At 49.3% G+C, this 20,974-nt stretch overlaps 1 protein-coding gene across 2 annotated transcripts; it reads right to left on the bottom strand.

Moving 5' to 3' along the window:
• Nucleotides 1–206: 206 nt before the first annotated feature.
• On the bottom strand, nucleotides 207–19,539 carry Flcn (folliculin). Of its 2 annotated transcripts, XM_048364936.1 has the most exons (13): nucleotides 19,282–19,539; nucleotides 17,197–17,291; nucleotides 15,404–15,677; nucleotides 12,640–12,786; nucleotides 10,153–10,374; nucleotides 9,220–9,380; nucleotides 7,335–7,426; nucleotides 5,665–5,855; nucleotides 3,838–3,951; nucleotides 3,028–3,151; nucleotides 2,320–2,451; nucleotides 2,106–2,211; nucleotides 207–809 (listed from the first exon to the last, which is right to left on the bottom strand). In XM_048364936.1, exons 3-13 carry the CDS (start codon nucleotides 15,650–15,652, stop codon nucleotides 608–610), a joined length of 1,740 nt encoding a protein of 579 aa, XP_048220893.1. In that variant the 5' UTR covers nucleotides 15,653–15,677; nucleotides 17,197–17,291; nucleotides 19,282–19,539; the 3' UTR covers nucleotides 207–607. The 2 variants fall into 2 exon arrangements, with proteins under 2 accessions (XP_048220893.1, XP_048220894.1); XM_048364937.1 differs by lacking the exon at nucleotides 12,640–12,786.
• Nucleotides 19,540–20,974: the final 1,435 nt, after the last annotated feature.

Below are 20,974 nucleotides of genomic sequence, written 5' to 3'. Positions count from 1 at the left end.
ATACAGAATAGTCATGGTGGGCCACGGTATGTCTTCAGTTAGGCAGGACAAGAGTAAAGCCTCATCATTGTTGGAGATCAGGGTCTCCATCCTTGAACTGCAGGTTCATGCCTCACGAACCATGACCCCAGAGCAACACCATCTTCAGAAGCCCAGAGATGAACATGGCAGCTTCACCAGAGCCTTCACAGCGCTCTAAGCAGCTGCCAAAAGAGCGGATGGGTGCATGTCTTGGACATTCACAAGTGTAACAAAACACAAACCCAGGAAACTTGCTGAGTTTCAAAGCAGGGAGTGCTGTGATGTTAACACCAAGAAAAGGCAGTTCCTGCAGGTCACACCCACGTCAGGCCTGGCCTGCCTGGCTCCTCGGGTCAGTTCTCACCTCTGCAGAAGCACAGGCACCTCCTCCAGACAGCCTCCTGCACCAGACTGCTCAACACAATGCAGAGACCCACTGTCTGCCCCCCGCCCTGCCTGCCAGCCCCACAAGCAGAGCAAAGGCCAACCCAGCAACTTGCACTTCTTCAGCTGGGAAACCCTGGCTGCCCTCCCCTCTGCAGCTGGAAGACAGTGCATTTCCACACACAGACACCAGGCCCTCAGCTCAGTTACGAGACTCTGAGGCCGTGGGGCTGCGGACTGTGGACATGAGATGTGACTTGTAGGTCTTGCTCAGACCTGTCATCCAGAACTTCAACAGTTTGACATTGTCCTCCTCTGATGCACCCAGGACACTCAGGAGCTTCTGCGTGTCCTCTTTGGGGCGACTGTCCACCTTGGTGAATTTAAAGAGGACCTTCACTTTGCTGCAAAAACACAAAAATACACAATCAAGACCCACAGCCCAAGCACCAGAGCTCTGCTTATAGGGCCTAAACAGCTTCTAGAACTGTGAGGGCCCTGTGGGCCCTGCTGGAAATCATGCTCAGATGAAAGGGCTCAGAAGAGCAGCTACCACCCACTTAGGACCTAGGTCAACATGGCAAAATGAGCAAGAGCCAGGTGTGATATGGCATGCCTGTAGTCCCAGCTACTCAGGAGGCTAGGCAGGAAGATCACCTTAGCATACAAACACTGGGCAACATAGGGAGACTCATGTTAAAAAAAAGAAAGAAGCCAGGTACTAGTGGCTCATGTCTATAAAATTCCAACTATTCAGAAGGCTGAGATCTGAGGATCAGTTTGAAGCCATCTGGACAAGAAAAATCAATGAGACTCTATCTCCAGTTAATCACCAAAAAAAGCCAGAAGCAGAACTGTGGCTCAAACAGTAGAGCATCAGCCTTGAGCAAAATAAAAAGCTCAGGAACAGCACCCAGGCCCTGAGTTCAAGCCCCAGAACTGGTATAAAAAACAAACCACTTAAATTCATGGAAGAAACTAGTTTCTGAGTTTCACTGCTTTATTTGAAACCAGGATGTCTGGTTTCTATGTCTGGCTAACTAAATCCTTGAAGAAAAATATCAAAGAGTCAAGACACAAGAAAACATCTGATTTTAAAGAAAAGAAAGTAGGGGGCTGGGAATGTGGCTTAGTGGTAGAGTGCTTGCCTAGCATGCATGAAGCCCTGGGTTCGATTCCTCAGTACCTCATAAACAGAAAAGGCTGGAAGTGGCACTGTGCCTCAGGTGGTAGAGTGCTAGCTGTGAGCAACATAAGCTCAGGGACAGTGCCCAGACACAGAGTTCAAGCCTCAGGACTGGCAAAAAAAAAAAAAGGAACAAAGGGAAGGGATCAGGCAAGGGTATAGCTCAGTAATGTGGCACTTGCTCAATATGGGTAAAGACCTAGGTAAAATACCCAGTGTAAGAAAAAAGGATTGGGGTAGTATTAGCTCATACCTATAATCTTAGCCACTGAGGAGGCCGAACTGAAGTTCAAGGACAGCCCAGGCAGAAAAATCTGCAAGACCTTCCCACAGTCACTGGATTCCAAGGTGAGTGGGCTGATATCTGAACCCTGCTCCTAACTTCCACTTATGTCAACACCCAGGGGCCACAGAATGGCCTCTTTCCCAGAAACAGCTTGTTTTCCCCCAGCAGAGCCTGCCATGGGCAGCTCTGTCCTCCCTGGGCAGTTCTGGTGGCTGAGGCGATGCTTACTTCATCCACTCCTCCTTGAGGCAGACGAGGCACTGGTCCACCACGTCCACGGACAGGTTCTGGTTGGTCAGAGCAGCTTCAATCTTATTCAGGATGGTAGGGCCAACTGGGGATGAGGCCGGGGGGTGGGGGGAAGCATCAGCACTGGATGAAGGGCAGGTCTTGGTACCCCTCCTGCCCTGCCATGGGGCAAGCCCCACACAGTGGCACCTACCTCGGTCTGCAGCCACGGGGCTCCCACTGGTCACCACAAAGTCGTACTTGCTGAGAGACTGGTCATCCTCATATCCAGCTGGGTGGAGGGTGGAGCGCGTGGCTGTGTGGACTTCCACAATCACCACAAACTCTGCAGCAACACCAAACACACGGTCCTGTGGTCACCCCTTAATAAGCTCACCCCAAACCATCTCACATCAGCCAGGAACACCCTGCACTGCATTTGCCAGAGCGAAGGTCACCTGAGAACTGTGGTGTTCAAAACCTTTTGTGAAAAGAGTTAAGGACTCATTTCTGGCCTCAGTTAAACTACTAATTTCTTACAACAATCACAATCATAGGCATCATGGCACTCATACAGCCCACCCCACCCTGTTCCATTCCACAGACAAGAGAGGCCTGAGAGCTCAGGAATTTGCCTAAGGTCACTCAGCTGGTGTAAGAAGCTCACAGCCATCTCAGAAAGCAAAGCTTTCCTAACTGTTCCTAACATGACCCAAAGAAGGGCAGCACGGCAGGGCTCAGGATGCAGGCCGGGAAAAGCACAGCCCTGTGAACCACCCTCTCGGGTCTCCACCCATTCCACAGTCAGGAAAGGGAGGCCCCTGCCACTGGGAACAGCAGGCCATGCCCTGAGATCCAGGTCCACAGTGAGCTGGGAGCCTCCCGGAGCAGCAGGAAGGGCACGTCCCGCAGAGGCACACACCTGAGGCCAGCACATGGGCAGGGATGGGCACGTGCAGGCTGAGCCCAAGGAAGTTGCACCGATAGGCCTCCTCGTACTGGCTGCTGTATGGGATGATGCGGACACAGCCCACAGGCAGCATGGTCTGCAGAGGACACGGTAGCTCAGAACCCACCAGATTCCCACCTGCCCCCACACCCCTCTCGACACCCTCTGCAGCTGGCTCACAACCTCTCTCCTTGGTGCATCCAGTCCCTCAGGGTGGTCTCCCACCAAGCGACCCCCAACTCCTGTCAACCATCATTCACACACTGATTCCTCTCTCATCTGCAGATGCTGAGGAGTCAGAACTGGCATCAGGGCTGCTGTGCTAGTATGCTGTGCACACCCTCCCCCCTCAAGAACACCTGCAAGATAGCTTCTTGGAGGGATGGGGAACAGTAGACAGGGAGACTGGCTCACACCTGTAATCCTAACTACTGTGGAGGCTGAGATCTAGGGATTGTGGTTCAAAGCCAGCCCAAGCAGGAAAATCTGTGACATTCTTATCTCCAATTAACTACCACAATGCCAGAAGAGGAGCTGTGGCTCAGCTGGTAGAGGACCAATCTTGAGCTAAAACACTCAGGAACAATGTCCAGGCCCTGAGTTCAAGTCTTAGGATCAGCACAAGAAAAAAAAAAAAGATAATGGTAGTGACTGTCATTATAGGTCCTAGTCTGGAGCAGATGATTCACAAAGTTCTATACTAGTAGTCACAGCCACATCCAGAGTCAGGCACTGACCCAACACAGCCTGGTCACACCGTTGGTAAGCAATAGATGCTCTTACCCGGAGAACGTCGAATGCTGACTGCACAAGGTCCACATCTCTGCTTTTCCAAATCACCTGGTTTCCCATGAGGACGTGCCAGGCTAACATGCGAAAAGACGGGGCACCCAGGACCTGAAACACAGCACACGGCACCTTCTACATTCCCCCAGTCCTCCTCTCTCCCCTACTGGAAGTTACTTTGTGTATTTAGAAAAGTTTCTGTACAGCAAAAGAGGCTGTAAAAAAGAGGACAAAGCTACTTCTTTTCTTGGGGAGGCTGACAGGAAATGTGGGAAGTTTTGATTTGTACACTTAGAGACAAGGAAGACTTGCCAGGTGCCAGTAGCTCACACCTGTAATCCTAGCTACTCAGGAGGTTGAGATCTGAGGATCATGGTTCAAAGCCAGCCTGTGCAGGAAAGTCCGTGAGACTCTTATCTCCTATTAAGCTCCAGAAAACTGGAAGTAGTGCTGTGGCTCAAAGTGGTAGTACCCTTGAGCATCAAGAGCTCAGGGAGAGTGCCCAGGCTCCAAGCTCAAGCCCCACAACCAAAAAAGTAAATAAAAGATAAAACCCAAAGTCCCTGTACTGAAATATCCTTCCCCCGATGCTACTTTGAAGCACACAGGTACTGACTCTGTACACTCATCACCCTCTCAACAGGCGTACTTTCTTGTGATGAGCCACTTGGAAGTGATTTGCCGCAGGCACCATGACTTGGGAACAGGAAGCCCAGCCAGGCCAGGCTATCCCTGGGGTGCCAGCCTAACAGCACCCTTTACAACTACAGGAGCCATCACGGAGTCCAGGCTGCTTTCCATCTGTCCACTTTTCTCTACCCCAGTATAGGCTCTCCCCACCTGCCTGGAACATTTAACTTCCCAACACTGACATTTCAGAAGAGGACAGTATTGGCCAAAAACGACTTTGAAACCACACAGCCAAAAGGAGGCTATGAAGCTGGGTGCTGGTGGCTCACATTACTCAGGAGTTCAAAATCAGCTCATGCAAACAAGTCCAAGAAACTCTTTTCTCCAATTAACCAACCAAAAGCTGGAACTAGAGATGTGGTGGAAGTGGTAGCATGTGAGATGTGAGTAGAGAAGCCAAACAAGTGTGAAAACTGGAGTTCAAACTCAGTGTCAGCAACCACCCAACCAAACAAATTAAACAAAAAACAAAAAAAAATGCTTCACAGCTTTTTTTTTTTTTAATTGGCTGTGGGGCTTGAATTCAGGGCCTGAGTTCTATCAGAACCTGGGTAGCTAGGATTATAGGTGAGAGCCACCAGTGCCAGGCGAGTCTTATGCACAACTCCAGGCTCTTCCACACTCCCTGTCAGCCTCCCTGGGAAGAGAACTCAGGGCCTGGGCACTGTCCTACCACTTTAAGCCACAGTGTCACTTTGGGTTTTCTGGTGGTTAATTGGAGGTAAGTGTCACGGACTTTCCTACCTGGGCTATTTTAGAACCGCCATCCTCACATCTCAGCCTCCTGAGTAGCTAGGATTACAGACAGAAGCCACAGGTGCCTGGCTGACCATCACTTTCAAGCTGCAAAGAATCTAGGCTGCATGTAGAAAATATGATCCTTTTAGAAGAGTCTAGAATAACAAAGATTAGGAGACCACAGAAAACAGCCAGGCTTCTCTCTGAACCTACACTGCAGCAAGAGCCCTGCTTCTGAGCTAATACATCTCAAATGCCCACTGTGCCTTCAGCCACCACTGCTAGTCACTCCGGCTGGGTCTGGAAGAGGCTGGGCCCAGAAGACCATGTGTGCTGGATGGAGAAGTCTGAACTCTTCTCCTGAGTTGCTCCTGGGGCTCTACACTTGCCGCTTACCTGTCTCATGTGTCGAAGAGACTTGAAGACTGAGAGCTTTCGGGGCTGCCAGGTGCCACAGTCTGAGAGCAAGGACGAATCTGTAGGACATTTGGTCAGTTCCCGTCCTCCAGCACCCTCAGGAATCACAGGGGCTTTCTCCTCCTCTTCTGCCTCTGAGTTGTCCCAGCTTTCTGATTCCTCCTCTAAGTCTACAAGACAGATGACAAGGACCATTTTGGACTGCAGCCTCCTCCTGTGATCACACCAGCCCCAAGCATCATGTGGCTACACCAGCTGTTGTTTCCTGGTTGTGTTCAGCTATCTGTGCCTGTTGCCCCCAGGACCTGGAAGGCAAAGGCTCTCACTGAAAGATGCACAGTTGTTTCCCATGGTGGAAGAGCTCAAATCAAGCATGCAAGGGCTGCAGAGTGCGTGTCCTGTGCTCCTCTGCAGGGGCTCCGCACACTGCTTCACTCAGTCTCCCCAACATTCTGGGTCCACATCCTCATTCACACTCACAGGTGAAGGCAAAGACTTGTTAGTTCAATTAACCCTAATAGTAGATCTCACAATCATATCTCCAGTGCATGTCATGATGAGACCTGGAACAAGGGGCCTATGGGTAGTGGAGCCAGGATCTGAGGTCAGGTCTGACTCCTGAGTGGGGGCCTAAGCCTACGCTCAGCTCCTTCATGACCCAACACAGTGCAGGCATGGCAGAGCGCCTCACTGGCCAGCATGTCTCTCTATCCTGCCTGAAAGCTTTAGTAGGCCTGACTTCTCACTGAGACATTATGACGGCATGCATTGGTATGCAAGTCTGAGTGGCACAATAATAAGCCATCTATGGCCAACTGACCATGAGAACAGGCAGGTAATGGCACGGTCTGTCTTTTCTGAGTATGCTTTGCTTTCATGGAGACTTCACTCCTGAGTGACCTCACAGAAGAGCTCTCAGGAACACAGGTGGGTACAGGGAAGACCTTGGAAGAGCTCCACTTAGAACTGATGGCTCAAGGGGCAGAGCATCTTGCCTAGCAAGCACAAGACCCTGACTTCCAACTCCAGGACTACCAAAGAGTTAAAACAACTTAGAAGAGCCATACTTAAAAAGGCACAGGAGGCACTGTCAGCAGTAAACTGTACAACATACACTGTAAGTGACCAGTGCTCTCCCATCCTCCAGCTGTGGGAACAAAGGAGACCCTGCCAGGGTTAACTGGGTCGCCACACTAGGGTCTCCTGGGAAGTCAGCAACAAAGGACTCAGCCCCAGGTTTAAAGGTTCAATCATGAACGTGGGGGGAAGGCCAGACCCCCAGAGGCTGGGGAAACACCACTCTGGATGGAAAACTCAGGCCCAACAGAAACAACCTATTCTTTGTTGAGCAAACCTTAAGAGAATGATTACAATGCTGGGCAAATTGCTATCGTCACACAGTAGGGGCAAAAGTTTTTCAATCTTTCAGTCTTCTCTATAGGCAGTCATAATGGTTACTTTCCCAGTCTACCTACAGAACCCTTTCAAAGTGAGAGAGACAGAGACAGAGACAAAGGAGGGAGAAGAATCACACAAAACTGCAAAGGCTCATCCGGCTTATTCAGACACGTTTCCCGTAGCACTCTTCCTGCTGAGATGCCCCACAGACACCCCAGGCAAAGGGCCTCAGCAGTAGTACCCAGCCTCACCAGCAAGCTTCTCCATCTGGACCAAGGTGTCCTCGGTCGGCGCGCCCTCCAGGAGCTTCTCAGTCAGTCGGCTGCCACATGCTTTCAGAAGCCTGGAGAAAACAGCATCAGCTATAAGGCTCCTTACAACAGGAAAAACATCAAGACCACTGCCCTGACAATCAGGCCTGAGTGCACCCGATGTCCCTATCTGGCCATTCTGTAAGACACAAGCCAGGTCTTTCATTAAAGAGTATGAGGAAGCAATGAGAGGAACTGTTTGTTCTGATCCTGATGCAAAGTCACCTCAGAGACAAAAAGACATAACATGGACTGCACTGGCTGACATTAAGGAACCAGTCAATTCTGTTAGGTAGGATAATGGAATTAGGGTATACTTGTTGTTTTAATGATACAACTAAGATTTGCTTTGAAAATAGGAAAAAAGTGAGGGGACAGTCAGGTGCTAGTGTCTCATGGCTGTAATCCTAGCTACTCAGGACGCTGAGATCTTGGGATCACAGTTCAAAGCCAACCTGGGCAGGAAAGTCTGTGACATTCTCATCTCCAATTAACCACCCAAATAGCAGAAAGTTGATCTGTAGCTCAAGAGATAGAGCATTAACCTTGAGCAAAAGACGTTCATGGATGGTGCCCAGGCCCAGAGTTCTAGCCCCAAGACCAGCACACACACACACACACACACACACACACACACACACACACACACACAAAAGCCAAGGGACAGGAAAAAAAAAAGTGAAATGGTATAAACGCTAGAGCTGGAGGCTCACTACACTGTCTGCTCTATTCTGAGCCTGTGAAATTCCATCATGAAAATGGCTTTCAAATATAGGAGCAAGCTGAGTGAGGTTTTAGGTGTTTCCATCACAAAGAAAAGAACAACAAGGTAAAGTGCTGGGAACACCCCTGCCACACTGTCTCTGTGTAGACAACACAGAGCTGACTATGCCATCCATCCTCAGGCCAGATGAGCTAGACAGAACTCCCCTCCAACGTGGCTACTGACTGAACGGCCATTAGGCAGCACATGCCCTCATGGTACACATACTGCTGTGCAGCATAAGTGTATGTGATTTAATTTTTACTTGTCAACTTCAATTTAAACACAGGAGGAACTGTGTTGGGTGGGAACAGGTTTTTTTCTCTCGGGAACTGCACCTGCAGGATCTCTCTCCAGGAGCTCACTCACACCAAGACAAGATTTAGACAATGATGAGAAGTGAGGCCTATCTATAAGGGAAGAAGGTACAGAGCAGCCACGTGTGGCCAGGAAAAACTGGAACCCAGTACATCCATGAACTCACCTCACCGACCTTCCTCCCTGCAAGCACTAAAGGCCAATCCTCCCTTGGCTGGCCTGGGTTTAGTGACATGGCATGCTTCTACTAAACACCTGCAAGGGACACACATACCTACTGAGCCTGGGCCTAAGGCCTTGTGGTTTCTACCCCATTCTCCTGAACCGTCAATCTGGGGGCACAGGCTCCATGAGGCCTCCACTGCACATGCACTGGCCCTTGGAAGGAACCATTTCAGAAGTGGTCTGAGTGAGACCTCATTAATGGCGGCCTAGCCAATAAAAATTCCTGAGACCTGAGCCAGATGTCTACTGTATATCTTCAGAGAGGTTTGCTGTTGGCACAGAAATGGTTTTCACAGCATGGGAAATGAGTGCCACCTCACTGTGTGACTGAGGCCAGGAGAGGACTGTCCCTTGAGTACAAGGCTCCCTGGTTCCCTGCTCACTCCTCAGTGCCCATGGGTCAGCTCAACCAGGAAATGGCCAGCAACCTTGGTCAAGGGCTGCTCTCCCAAGTTGTGATGATCTAGCCAATCCAGTGAATGCTTACACTGACAGCTGCCAAGCCCCGGGAAGTGTTACCAGGCAAAGGAGGTGTGCAAACACGCCCACAGGTTGTCATCACTGGTCAAGGAGGTCAGCGAGCGGGCAGCATTGCCGTTCCTCTGGTGCAAGAATGGCGTAAAGGCTGTGTTCATTCTCTGGGCACGTTGTGGGCACCCAAACTGCTCTGCCTCAAACACCTGGAATGCAAGGGGGAGGGCGTCCTCTTCAATAGCTAGCCAGACCCAGCTCTTTCATAGCCACTGCCACCCAGTGCCCCAGACAGCCCCACAGTCCTCTTGATAGAGCATGGAAGGTTCCGCCAGCCTGGCAATCCCATGCAAAGTGCTTCCTCAAGAAGAGGAGTTAATTCTTCCATCCTCTCTGCTATCTTACCCCTGGTGCCTCAGGGACCTGCCAGGCATTCAGGTCACACAGGCACATAACCCCACGAGTCCTGACACTTGTTCCCCTCCAGACTCTGTGAGTGTGTGTGTGTGAGAGAGACAGACAGACAGACAGACAGACAGAGACAGAGATAGAGAGACAGAGAGGGGCAATGACTAACTCTAGCAGCCACTCCAGGGGACAGAGACAGGGCTTCCAACACCCAGAGGTGCACCCCCAGAATGGCTCAATTCATTTGGAACTATTACAATGTGAGGACTGTCACCAGGGCATGACTTTTAGTCCTGAGAAGGCTATACTAGGCAGGAATCAACACAGACCAGTGGACAGTTGCAACAGGAAGAGCAAAGGAAGCAAAGAGCAAAGGGAGGAAGCCTGGCTGAAAGAGAGCCAGGAAGGTGTACAGGTGAGGCCAGAACAGATGGGCTGGCCAGCAGGCTCATCAGTCATCCTCAACTCTGAAGCCAAAAGAACAAACTGGGCACACAGCAGCTGCCAGGAAGAGAAACACAGCTGCCTGTGCAGCTGTGAAGATGCCACCATTACTCCTGTCCCCAGCGTCACCTTGAGGGCCTTGCCCTGGAGCTCATCAATGATCCCTCGGATCTTCCCCAGCAGGAAGGGCCAAGAGTTGATGAGGTATATCCGGTCCATCATGATGGTGATGATGCTGTACCAGCGCTGGAAGCCCCTGGCCAGGCTGTCTTTGATGAAGAAGGTATGACTGAACACAAAACCATGCTGCTCATCCCCAAAGAAGATGGGGCCTTCCCGGCCAGGGCACACCTGGGAGAAAAACATGGCAAGTCAAGAGACAGCTCTCCTGGCATCAGAGAAAACATGTCCGAGCCTCCTTAAACCCAGGAGTGGAACCTAGGGCTTAGTACACACTAGGCAAGTGCTCTACTACTGAGCTAAAACCTCAGCCCCTCTTCCGACCTTTCAGCATGGATTAGCCACAGGGAATACAAGAACAAGAGGAGGTGGATAGGAATGAAGGACTTTGCATTTACCAGTTCTTTTTCATTTTTACAATGTGAAGGATGAAACCTAATGCCTTGGGCATTCTAATTTAAGCACCTGGTCTAATACTAAGCCACACCTTCAACTCAGCAAACTTTCTAGAGGTCACATTATTTACTATGGAATAATAGGGCCAGGATACTGGGCTCATTATTTTCCTCCTCTTTGTACTATAGATCACTCTGTGCAAATATTCCATCTATTCCAGACTCTAATGTGCCAGCTTATTCATGTAGAGTGGACAAGACCTGTAGCCACTGCAGAGCCTATAGAGCAAAATCTGTTCCTCACAGGGCTTGAACTCAGGGTTTGGGCACTGTCCCAGAGCTTTTTCACTCAAGGCACTCTACATTTTGAGCCACAGCACCACTTCCTGTATTCTGGTGGTTAATTGGAGATAAGAGTCTCATGGACTTTCCTGCCTAGGCTGGCTTCAAACTGCAATACTCAGATCTCAGTCTCGAGCAGCTAGAATTACAGGCATGAGTCACCAGTGCCTGGACATCTGCATCTCTTTTCCTAGGCTTCAGTCTCTCCCCTATGACACTCCTGCTCTTATTTAATGCACACTTGGAGCACACATGACTGTCTGTTCATTTGCAGACACACAGCAGGAAATGAGAACACTGGCAGCAATGACAACCAGCAAGGGATGGGGGGAGCCTCCTCAGGTGGATGGATACAGGCTGAAAAGCTAAATCACTGGGCCTTGAGCTCTATGTGGTAGACCAAGAGCAGAAGCTATGGAGTTCAGGAACAAATTGGTCTACTTCTCAGGTTTCTAAGAACATGCGATGATTCAGACAATAAAATAGTAAACTACATACATATTGCAGAAAGTGTTCCTGTCAGGAATGGAAAAAAAAATCCCCTTTTGGGCTGGATGTAGCTCAGTGGCAAAGTGCTTGCCTAGCAAGTACAACATCCTGGGTTCAATCCCCAGTACCAAAAAAGAAAAGACCAAAAAAAAAAGATCCCTTTTTGTACAACCATTTACAGATAAAAATCAGGTGCCAGTGGCTCACTCCTATAATCCAAGTTACTCAAGTGGCTAAGATCTGAGAATCACAGTTTGGAGCCAACCGGGCAGACAAATCTGAAAGACTCTTATCTCCAAATAACCAGAAAAGGCTAGAACTAGAGGTATAACTCAAGTGGTAGAGCACCAGCCATGAACAAAAAAGATGAGCAAGAATGTGAGACCTTGAGTTCAAGGTGTGTGTGTGTGTGTGTGTGTGTGTACAAAAAAGGAAGATTATAACCCAGGTAAGCCCCCAACATAAAATGAACCCTACCTTGAAAATAACCAACACAAAAAGGAGCTGGACATGGATCAAGTGGTAGAGCTCCTGCCTAGCAAGTATGAGACTATATACACAATAATCTATATACCCAAACCAGGAATTTAGATTGCAGTCATTATATTCAATTTATATTATGTAAAACTTGAACTACATAACTCAAGGGTAAGGATGGGAGGGAGAATAATGGAGGAGAACAAAGGAAGGAGTGATATGATCAAGAGGCATTTGACTCACGGAATTGTACCCTCTTTGTACAACTGCTTAATAATAAATTTTTTTAAAAATGAACAATTTAGGGGCTGGGGATATAGCCTAGTGGCAAGAGTGCCTGCCTCGGATACACGAGGCCCTAGGTTCGATTCCCCAGCACCACACATACAGAAAACGGCCAGAAGCGGAGCTGTGGCTCAAGTGGCAGAGTGCTAGCCTTGAGCGGGAAGAAGCCAGGGACAGTGCTCAGGCCCTGAGTCCAAGGCCCAGGAATGGCCAAAAAAAAAAAAAGAAAAAAAAAAAATGAACAATTTAAAAAAAAAGCAATTAGTACTTAACATAAAAAGTTAGCACCCACTCAGAAAACCAGAGAGCCCACTACAACTTATTCTTTAAGCTTCAGGCAATGGTGTGCTCTATCCTGTAGTGACTGGCCAAGCAGGCCCTCCCAGCCGGTAACCAGCACTGAACTGTGCCTGTGTGGGTCTCCCACTGAGACAGGCCCCAGGCTTACCTCGCAGCTTAGGCTCCTAACACAGGCCTGGCGGACAATGCTGAAGAGCTGGGGGTGGTTGGGGTGCTGGTGACTGACATACTTGATTGACGTTTCTTTATCATGGCTGATATAGCCTGGGTGTCCTGCAGCAAGTGACCGGCAGCCCTGCTCAAGAGGAGAAGAAAGCCTTTTAGACAGAAGCAAGCAACAAACTGCCCTCCTTGCACAAATATGAATTTAGAAAGTTAATCTTTCTCTTCCTTTCTTCCTCTCTTTCTTTCTTTTTTTTTCATTTTGTCAGTCGTGGGGCTTGAACATTGGGCCTGGGCGCTGTCCCTAAGCTTTTCATCTCGAGGCAAGTGCTCTTTCACTTTGAGCCACAGAACCACTTCTGGTTTTCTGGTGGTTAATTAGAAATAAGAGTCTCACAAACTTTTTTGCCTGGGCTGGCTTTGAACTATGATTCTCAGATCTCAGCCTCCTGAGTAGCTAGGATTACAGATGTGAGGCACCAGTACGTGGCTTTCTTTTCTTTTTAGGATAGGATATGTCTCTACAGCCCAAGTTGGCCTAGAACTCAGGATCATCCTCCTGAGCCTCCTAACTTCTGGGGTTACAGGCATGTGCCATCACCCTCAACCTCTCAATTACTGGATAAAACATAGCTGGCTTCTAGATTTATACTCACCTCAGGAACAAAGAGTTTCCTAACTAGAAAAAGCAGGCCCCTGAGACCACAAAGGTTACAAAAGTTAGTAGGGCCGTCCACAGTTCATACAGGTAATGAGGAAGATGAGACAGAAGGATCACAAGCTTGAGACCAGACTGGCGTACATCTTTGACCCATATACGAGTAGCTCATGCCTGTAATCCTAGCTCCTCTGGAGGCTGAGATCTGAGGATCACAGTTGGGAGGCAGCAGGGTAAGAAAGTCCATGAGACTGATCTCCAATTAACCACCAAAAAGCCAGAAGTAGAGATGTGGCTCAAATACCAGAAGCAGTCTTCAGTGAAAAAAAACTAAGGGACAGGGGTTAAGAATGTGGCCTAGTGGTAGAGTGTTCACCTACCATGCATGAAGCTCTGGGTTTGATTCCTCAGTACCACATACACAGAAAAAGCCAGAAGTGGTGCTACGGCTCAAGAGGTAGAGTGCTAGCCTTGAGCCCAGAGAGGTCCAAGGACAGTGCCTAGGCCCTGAGTTCAAGCCCCCCTGAGTTCAAGCTCCAGGACTAGCAAAAAAAAAAACAAAAAACAAAAAACAAAAAAAAACACTAAGGAACAGTTCTCAGGTCCTGAGTGCAAACCCCAGAACCAGCACAAAAGAAAAAACAGTTCACAGGACAGGTAACAGGTGTTATGAGAACAATTCTGCCTGTCATACCTCACTCAGTCCCAAGTACAACTCTGGGCATGATTCCAGTGACACATTTCCATTTTACGAGGCAAGCACTATTGCCACTAGGCCATATTCCCAGCCCACACATTTCCATTTTAGATGGTATCTGAGGTTGTAGAGAAGTGGCTAGACACACAGCAGTGCCACTTTTCTGAATGACATCATCCACCTCCTCCTAGCCCTCAGTCCTTTGTTCTAAAATCAACAGGTGGTAAAGGCCTTGGCCATAGGTAAAGGTAGTGAACACATGGATGAGGGGCTTCACAGGGTCAGTGTGGCAACCTGAGGACCACCATTCAGACCACCTATGGGAATAAACATGGAATGGGCTATGCTGGTGGACACATAGCCACCCACCTTGTGCCACTGCTACACTGGTGCTGAAGTTGTCTTAAGAGTGGTCCCAGCTGGGCGCCAATGGCTCACACCTGTAATCCTAGTTACTCAGGAGGCCGAGATCTGAGGATTGCAGTTCAAAGCCAGCCTGGGCATGTGAGACTCTTATCTGCAATTAACCACCAGAAAACTGGAAGTGGCACTGTGGCTCAAGTGGTAGAGTGCTAGCCTTGAGCTGAAGAGCTCAGGGAGGGCGCCCAGGCCCAGAGTTCAGGCCCCATGACCAAAAAAAAAAGAAAAAAAGAGTGGTCCCATTCCAAGACTACACACTGGACACTGAGGTGAGAGTCCAGGAGATCAAGGAACTCTCTAGATATCTGGCCCAGCCACCCAAGACTGCCTGTCCCTCTTCTCCTGCCAGGCCTAAAGGTTCTGCCATCTCTGCCCATCCACTCCACCACAGATAATTTCGACAGCGGTTAAATCCCTCATAACACTTGGCATCTTTTTTCCTTCCCTCCTCTCTGTCTCTCTACCACCCAATTTCAGGCCTGATCCAAGACCTCCACACAGTGTGGCCTGTTAGGAGAACTTTGGCTCAAGAGGTTTGCAATGAGGACCTTATTATGTAACTGTACCCCCTCTGTACATCACCTTGTCAATAAAATTTAATTAAAAAAAAAAAAGAGGTTTGCAATGAGGAATGCCAGGATCCAACAAATAGGAAACTCCCTTTGGGGACACTCGGCTGAAGGGACATAAGGCTAATGGGTGGATGCAAGGGTAAATGCCATGTTGGGGCAGCAACTGTCTGTGGCTTAAAATGTTAATGCATATAGTGGCTTTAAATGCTAATACTGGGACAATGAGAATGAACAAAAGGGACCACAGTGAAGCATGCACATGCACAGAATCAAGGAAAAGCCCTTGAGGCCTGGGTCATTTCCTGAAGGCATTGTCCAACGCTTTCAACATCGTGGGGGTCTCCCACATCCACTTGCTTCTCAAAGACCAAAATGTCCCCAAAGATCCCAAAAAAACACTTGCCTCACACATGTCCGATTTCTTGGGCCCTGGGCTGCTGGACTCGGCACTGGCACCCTCAGCTGGACTATGGGCACGAACACGGCTGCTCATCTGGATGCCGCCTTCCTCTTCCTCAGCTTGTTCTCCCTGGCCAGGACTGTCTCCATTCCCAGCACCCTGGGGCAGGGGGGCATGCAGAACTTCCGTGCAGAAGAGCGTACGGGGGCCGTGGAGTTCACAAAAGTGACAGAGGGCAACGATGGCATTCATGGTGCCTTGGGTATGAGCAAGAAGCCTGTGGAGGCAGAAAGTGTGGTCATGGAAGCTAGTAAGTTCCTCTATAATAGGAGAGGTGGCATCCTGTAGGCCAAGTTGGAGAGGGTATGCCATGTAAGATATATAAGAGTTTCACTTATGATTTAACCTTGACAAAGTTATGTAATTATTTTACTAATATCTTATTGAGATATTGGAATTGTACCTGTTCACGCCATGGAACCTGCCCAGAGCCTCTGGAGTACTGGGACCACACATCACCTAGGGGCTTCCTGGTCAGCAGAGGTAAGTCACCCGGCCAGCACAACCAGATGCCTGTTCTAATCACACAGAAAGCTCTCCAGGTGCAAGTGCCACAGAGCTAGGAGACAGATGGTACAAGCAAACTGCACCTTGGAATGCCACCATGCAGCACCAACTTAGCACCACTGGAAAAAGAAAATGCCATAGGACCCAAGGAGAGGGAACTTCACCCAGCACTCCTACCTGCCAGGCAAGTTTGGATGCTGTGATGCACCCCTGGGGGCTTACCTCAATGGGCAGATAAACACATAGGTAGATAGCCAGATAGGCAACCATACAGACATGCACATGCACATGCGCGCGCACACACACATACACGCATGCACACACACACATGCACACACACACACACACACACTGCTCATCCTCGTGTGGGGAAAGGATGTGGAAAACGACATGGTGGGCCAGGGGAAGAAAATCCCACAAGGAGGTTGAGTGCAGGCCCCCAATAGACCTGAAGAAATGGGAGCATGCTGGCCAGGTAGAATGGGCCAGGGCCTGAGGGAGTATGGAGGGGAAAGAGTCAAGGACAGAAGCTACAGAAAAGTGATTTCATGGATCCCTGCAGGCCACAGCAAAGCTCCTGAAACTGCTTTTAGAGATAGCAGGGCTATCTCTGATGAGGCAGAAGACCTGAGCTGAACTTGAAGGCTGACATGCAAATGCCAACCGAGATGGCCCCACTGACTAGAGTGGGTAGCAAAGCCAGGAAAGACACTGTCAGAAAGGACAGTAGGGGCACAGAACCAAGCCAGCTGGGTTTAAATAAAGGGCTCATGGGACACACTAGAGTGAGGTCAAAAGAACAAGTATGGGGGCTGGGAATGTGGCTTAGCAGTAGAGTGCTTGCCTAGCATGCAGGAAGCCCTGGGTTCAATTCCTCAGTACCACATAAACAGAAAAAGCAGGACGTGGCACTGTGGCTCAAGTGGTAGTGGTAGAATGCTACCTTTGAACAAAAATAAGCTCAGGGACAGTGCCAAGGCCCTGAGTTCAAGCCCCACGACTGGCAAAAAGAAACAAACAAACAAGGATGGATAGACCACTGATGGAATAAGGAGTCTAAGGAGGAGGAAAGGGAGTCAGAATCCAAAGTAAAGGCAGAAGCACTGGCACTGGAAAAGATGCTACAAACTCCTCCAAGAGACAAAGAAAGAGAAATGGGTACTTCAGTAAGACAGCCACAGGAAAGCAGCTCAACTGTTTCACTCCATATGCAAATAATCAGTACTAACCTTACACTTAGAAGAAGCAGACCTCCACCATCCCATCTAGGCCAAAGCTGGATGAATCAAGTATGGTAACTTCAGATTCAAACCCCTAACATTATCTAAGGAAAAAAAAGTCAGAGAAAGAAAGTCAGGGAAAGGAAAAAGTCAGAGCTAACTCTAAGAGCAGTGATTCTTTCATTTTATTTGGTGTCAGTCCTGGGGCTTGAACTCGGCCTGGGAGTTGTCCTTGAGCTTTCTTGTTCAAGGCTAGTGACTACTTTAAGCACAGCTCCACTTGTAGCTTTTTGGTGGTTAATTGGAGATAAAGAGTCTCACAGAGTTTCCCACCCGGGCTGGCTTGGAACTGATTCTCAGTTCTCAGCTTGCTGAGTAGCTAAGATTATAGGCCACTGGTGAGCCTCTGGTTCTGACCTAAGAACTGTCATCTTTGTAACATGAAAACACCTTCTCAAGTAGTTATGCTTTAGATTCAATGCCTCCCAAATGCCATGTGTTGAAGGCTTGGTGCCTAGTTAACAGTGGTTTGGAAGTGGTAGAACTTTCAGGTGATAGGGCCTATTGGGAAGAAGTTAGGTCATTGGAGGATATGCCCCTGAAGGGATATTGGGGCTGCTGCCCCTCCCTATCCTCCACCAAAATGTCTGTCCTATAACCCCCAAAACAGAGTTTTGCTCTCTCATGTGCTCCCCTGCCAAGATGTTCTGCCTGATCACAGGCCCAGAGACCAAGCGTCTATAGACTGAAATCATGAAACAAATTAAGCCTTTTTCCTTTCCAGGTTATCATTTCATGTATTTAGTTACAACAGCAAAACACTGATACACTTGTGGCTCTGCGACTTAGGAGCTCTCCAGCCTATTCAAGGCCTTTCAGGGTCTCACAGTCCACAGCATTTGAATTCTGGATAGAAAGAGGCCAATTCTTTAGTCTCTCTCCAATTCCAATGATCGCTCCAATTCTTCTCAACAAGCAGTTCTGAGTGTGCCTATCACCCTTCCCAAAAAACTTTCCAAAACCAAGACAGTCATCATATTTAAAGTAAGTACTCAAAATCCTTGAAGAGGCTGGCTGCCTGACTATGTCCCAGCCCACACTGGCTGAGTCACAGGCCTGAACAATGATAGATACCAGGACCATCCTTCCACTTTCTATCACACCCTGGGTCTACTTCATCCTTACTTCTGCTGTCTTCTCACAACACCATGGAGAATTAGAGGTCACTAAGAGCAAGGTAAGAAAAGGAGGGATTACAATGGGTCTCAACCAAGCACACAGCTCTACAAACTCATATCCCATAGGAGAGTTTCACTCAGTAGGAGCTGGAATCCCAGCAAAGTACACAGGGATGAAAACTTCTGCAGGACATTCCTTCCAGCTCAGACTTGCTCCCTGTGTCCTACTTGTACCAGCTTCACCGGGATTTCTATTTATTTACAGAGCTCCCCAACACACAACACTAGAAGGGCAAACAATGTCATGTGCCACAATTGCTCAATCACTTAATGACAATGATGATAATCTAGCGCCTCCAGCACTAGAGTAGCTGTGGCCTTTCTCTGCTGGGACAGTTCTTCCTGCCAGGCTGGCCCAGCACCCTGGGTGGTGAGAGGTGTCTAAGGGCGGGAGAACCAGTACCAACTTTCAACAAGCTCCTTGCTCCTCTGCCTCCCGTGACTGCTGGGAACCACCCTGCACCTCAACGCCACAAGCCAACTACTGGGCTGGCTAAGTTTTCCAAGTGGAAGACAAAAGGAGATCTATAAGCTGTGCTAGGTCTATTACCGTATCAGGGGGTCCTCCCCCGGCCAACCAGGGAGGACGTGGCAGGAAGACAATCACTTCTCTCTCAAACCAGACGAAAGACAACCGGAGCAGCAGGCAGGCAGAGCACAGGGAATAAATGGATGACCCTGACCAGGGGATGCACCAGGTCACCTTCTTCATCCCCGAATTTAAGATGCGCCACTCCCCGTCCCTCGGCACCTCACGGTCTCCGTGATGCCTTCCACTCAGCTCCAAGCTCCCCCATCACGGCCCACGGCCCACCATTAACTCAGCTCTGCCCCTTCCGCCGGCCCCCAGACCCACCTCTCCTCAGGTCCGCCCCATTCCGCGGCCCGGCCTCGACCCGGCTCCTCCGAGAACCCCGGGCTCGCGGGACCCCGGGAGGCGGCCGCCCCGCCTCTGACTTCGCTAGGTAGGTCTTTACTGCGGGACCACGTGCCCCTAGGACGCAGCGGGCCCGCTCTGGGTCCCGACCCCACGACAGGCACGCCGGCCTCAGCCCCAGCCCTGGACGAGCGGCCAAAACAGGGGACACTATCCTCACCCGTGGACTCGCAGCCCCCGCCCTCAGCCCAGGCGCGTGACTCCGATGGGCCGTACCATCCGCCTCGCGCTGCCGTGAGGGGGAAGAAACCTCCCGAAGTCGCCCTGCATCGCCAAGGGAGCGGATACGACACAGGGTACGACAGGATACGACACAGCTACTAACACAGACCCGGTTCAAACAAATACAGAGTTTGAAAGGGAACCACACTCAGCGGCCAGACACACCTTCTTAGTTGTCTCTATTCCTCTTCCCCCTTCGAGAGGTACAGAATGGTTCAGCCCGCGCTGGGTGGGAGAGATGCTGGAAGAAACCATTTTTCGCGCGGGGGATGCTGACTTTTTTCCAAAACACTTTAAAAAGAGAACTTAGGAAGAATAGTCAGTATATGACTCTATCCTCACATATGAGTTAAAAGAGATGAACAGCCTTCTAAGTGCGCTATCGTTCCTCTCGGACTCACTCCTGATTTTTAATAAATTGCCAAGGAATTCGTCTTCTCCCCCGTTAAAAAGGGTGGAAGGGACAGCAGGGAGCCGTCACGTGACCCGACCAAGCCGGGTGCTGGGGGAAGACTGATTGCTAACGAGAGGCGGGCGGGCCGAGGGCGGCACGAGGGCGTGCTGGTGCTTGTGGCTCCCGAGCTTTCAAAACACACAAACCAATTATGGAGCTACTAGTGCATGAGGTAATGTGGGCTGTGCATCGCCTGCCGTAGGAGCCCGTGCTGCCACCTGGTGTGTGGTGACTCTGAGATGGCTGAGCAACACAAGCTCTGTTTTCTGGCTTGTCACAAGATAATTTCTGAAATAAAAATACACGCACACACAGAGATATGGTAATTTAGAATTCTATTTTTACTTCTGCCATCAACAGTATAAGTTTTACTGTTTGCAAAATGCTTTGAAGGCCTTAAAAGTTGCTAGAGACGTTCACAGCACCCTTTATCTGCTATCCAGAGTCCAAATTTCCACTTTGTCAAGGTGGTTTGTATTCTGGCCCAAAATGGTTATTCCTGCAGTTCTGAATATTAATATGGCTCCTCACAAGTTTTCATTACTATGGCTGGTTTTATGTAACAAGATTATTTTATAAATGTTTTCCCACATTTTCTCTTAGTGGTAGATGTTCTTTTGCACTCAAAATCAAACCCCAGGTTCTCCCGTGCTAGGCAAGTTATCACTGAGTTCTGTCCTCCAGCCCTGAGTGTTCTTGCAGTTAGTAGTTGTTACTGATGATTTCAGCAAAAAGTAACTTTATACCAGAAGTTTCTTTTCTCATATTGTTGGTAGAAGCCACCATCTTACTCAAGATTATCCTTATCTCCATGTTGATAGGCTCATGAGGTCCTATTGGAAGAAAGCCACTAGATCACTGGTATTTTCAATACCAGTGTGTACTCAGCAGCACTGGGCTTTGGTTTATGCCAGTATTATCTTCCTCAGCACTGGC

Source organism: Perognathus longimembris, chromosome 17, assembly GCF_023159225.1.
Source record: "Perognathus longimembris pacificus isolate PPM17 chromosome 17, ASM2315922v1, whole genome shotgun sequence".
In the NCBI taxonomy this organism is placed as follows: Eukaryota; Metazoa; Chordata; class Mammalia; order Rodentia; family Heteromyidae; genus Perognathus; species Perognathus longimembris.
This window is presented reverse-complemented; position numbering and strand designations above follow the sequence as displayed.

Excerpts from the sequence above, each read along its gene's own strand:
- Flcn (XM_048364936.1), bottom strand. The coding sequence starts at position 15,652 with ATGAATGCCATCGTTGCCCTCTGTCACTTTTGTGAACTCCACGGCCCC. Across the intron at positions 3,952-5,664 it reads CTCTTCGACACATGAGACAG|GTCCTGGGTGCCCCGTCTTT; the intron begins GTAAGCGGCAAG and ends GCTGTGTTTCAG. Across the intron at positions 810-2,105 it reads CTCAAGGAGGAGTGGATGAA|CAAAGTGAAGGTCCTCTTTA; the intron begins GTAAGCATCGCC and ends GTGTTTTTGCAG.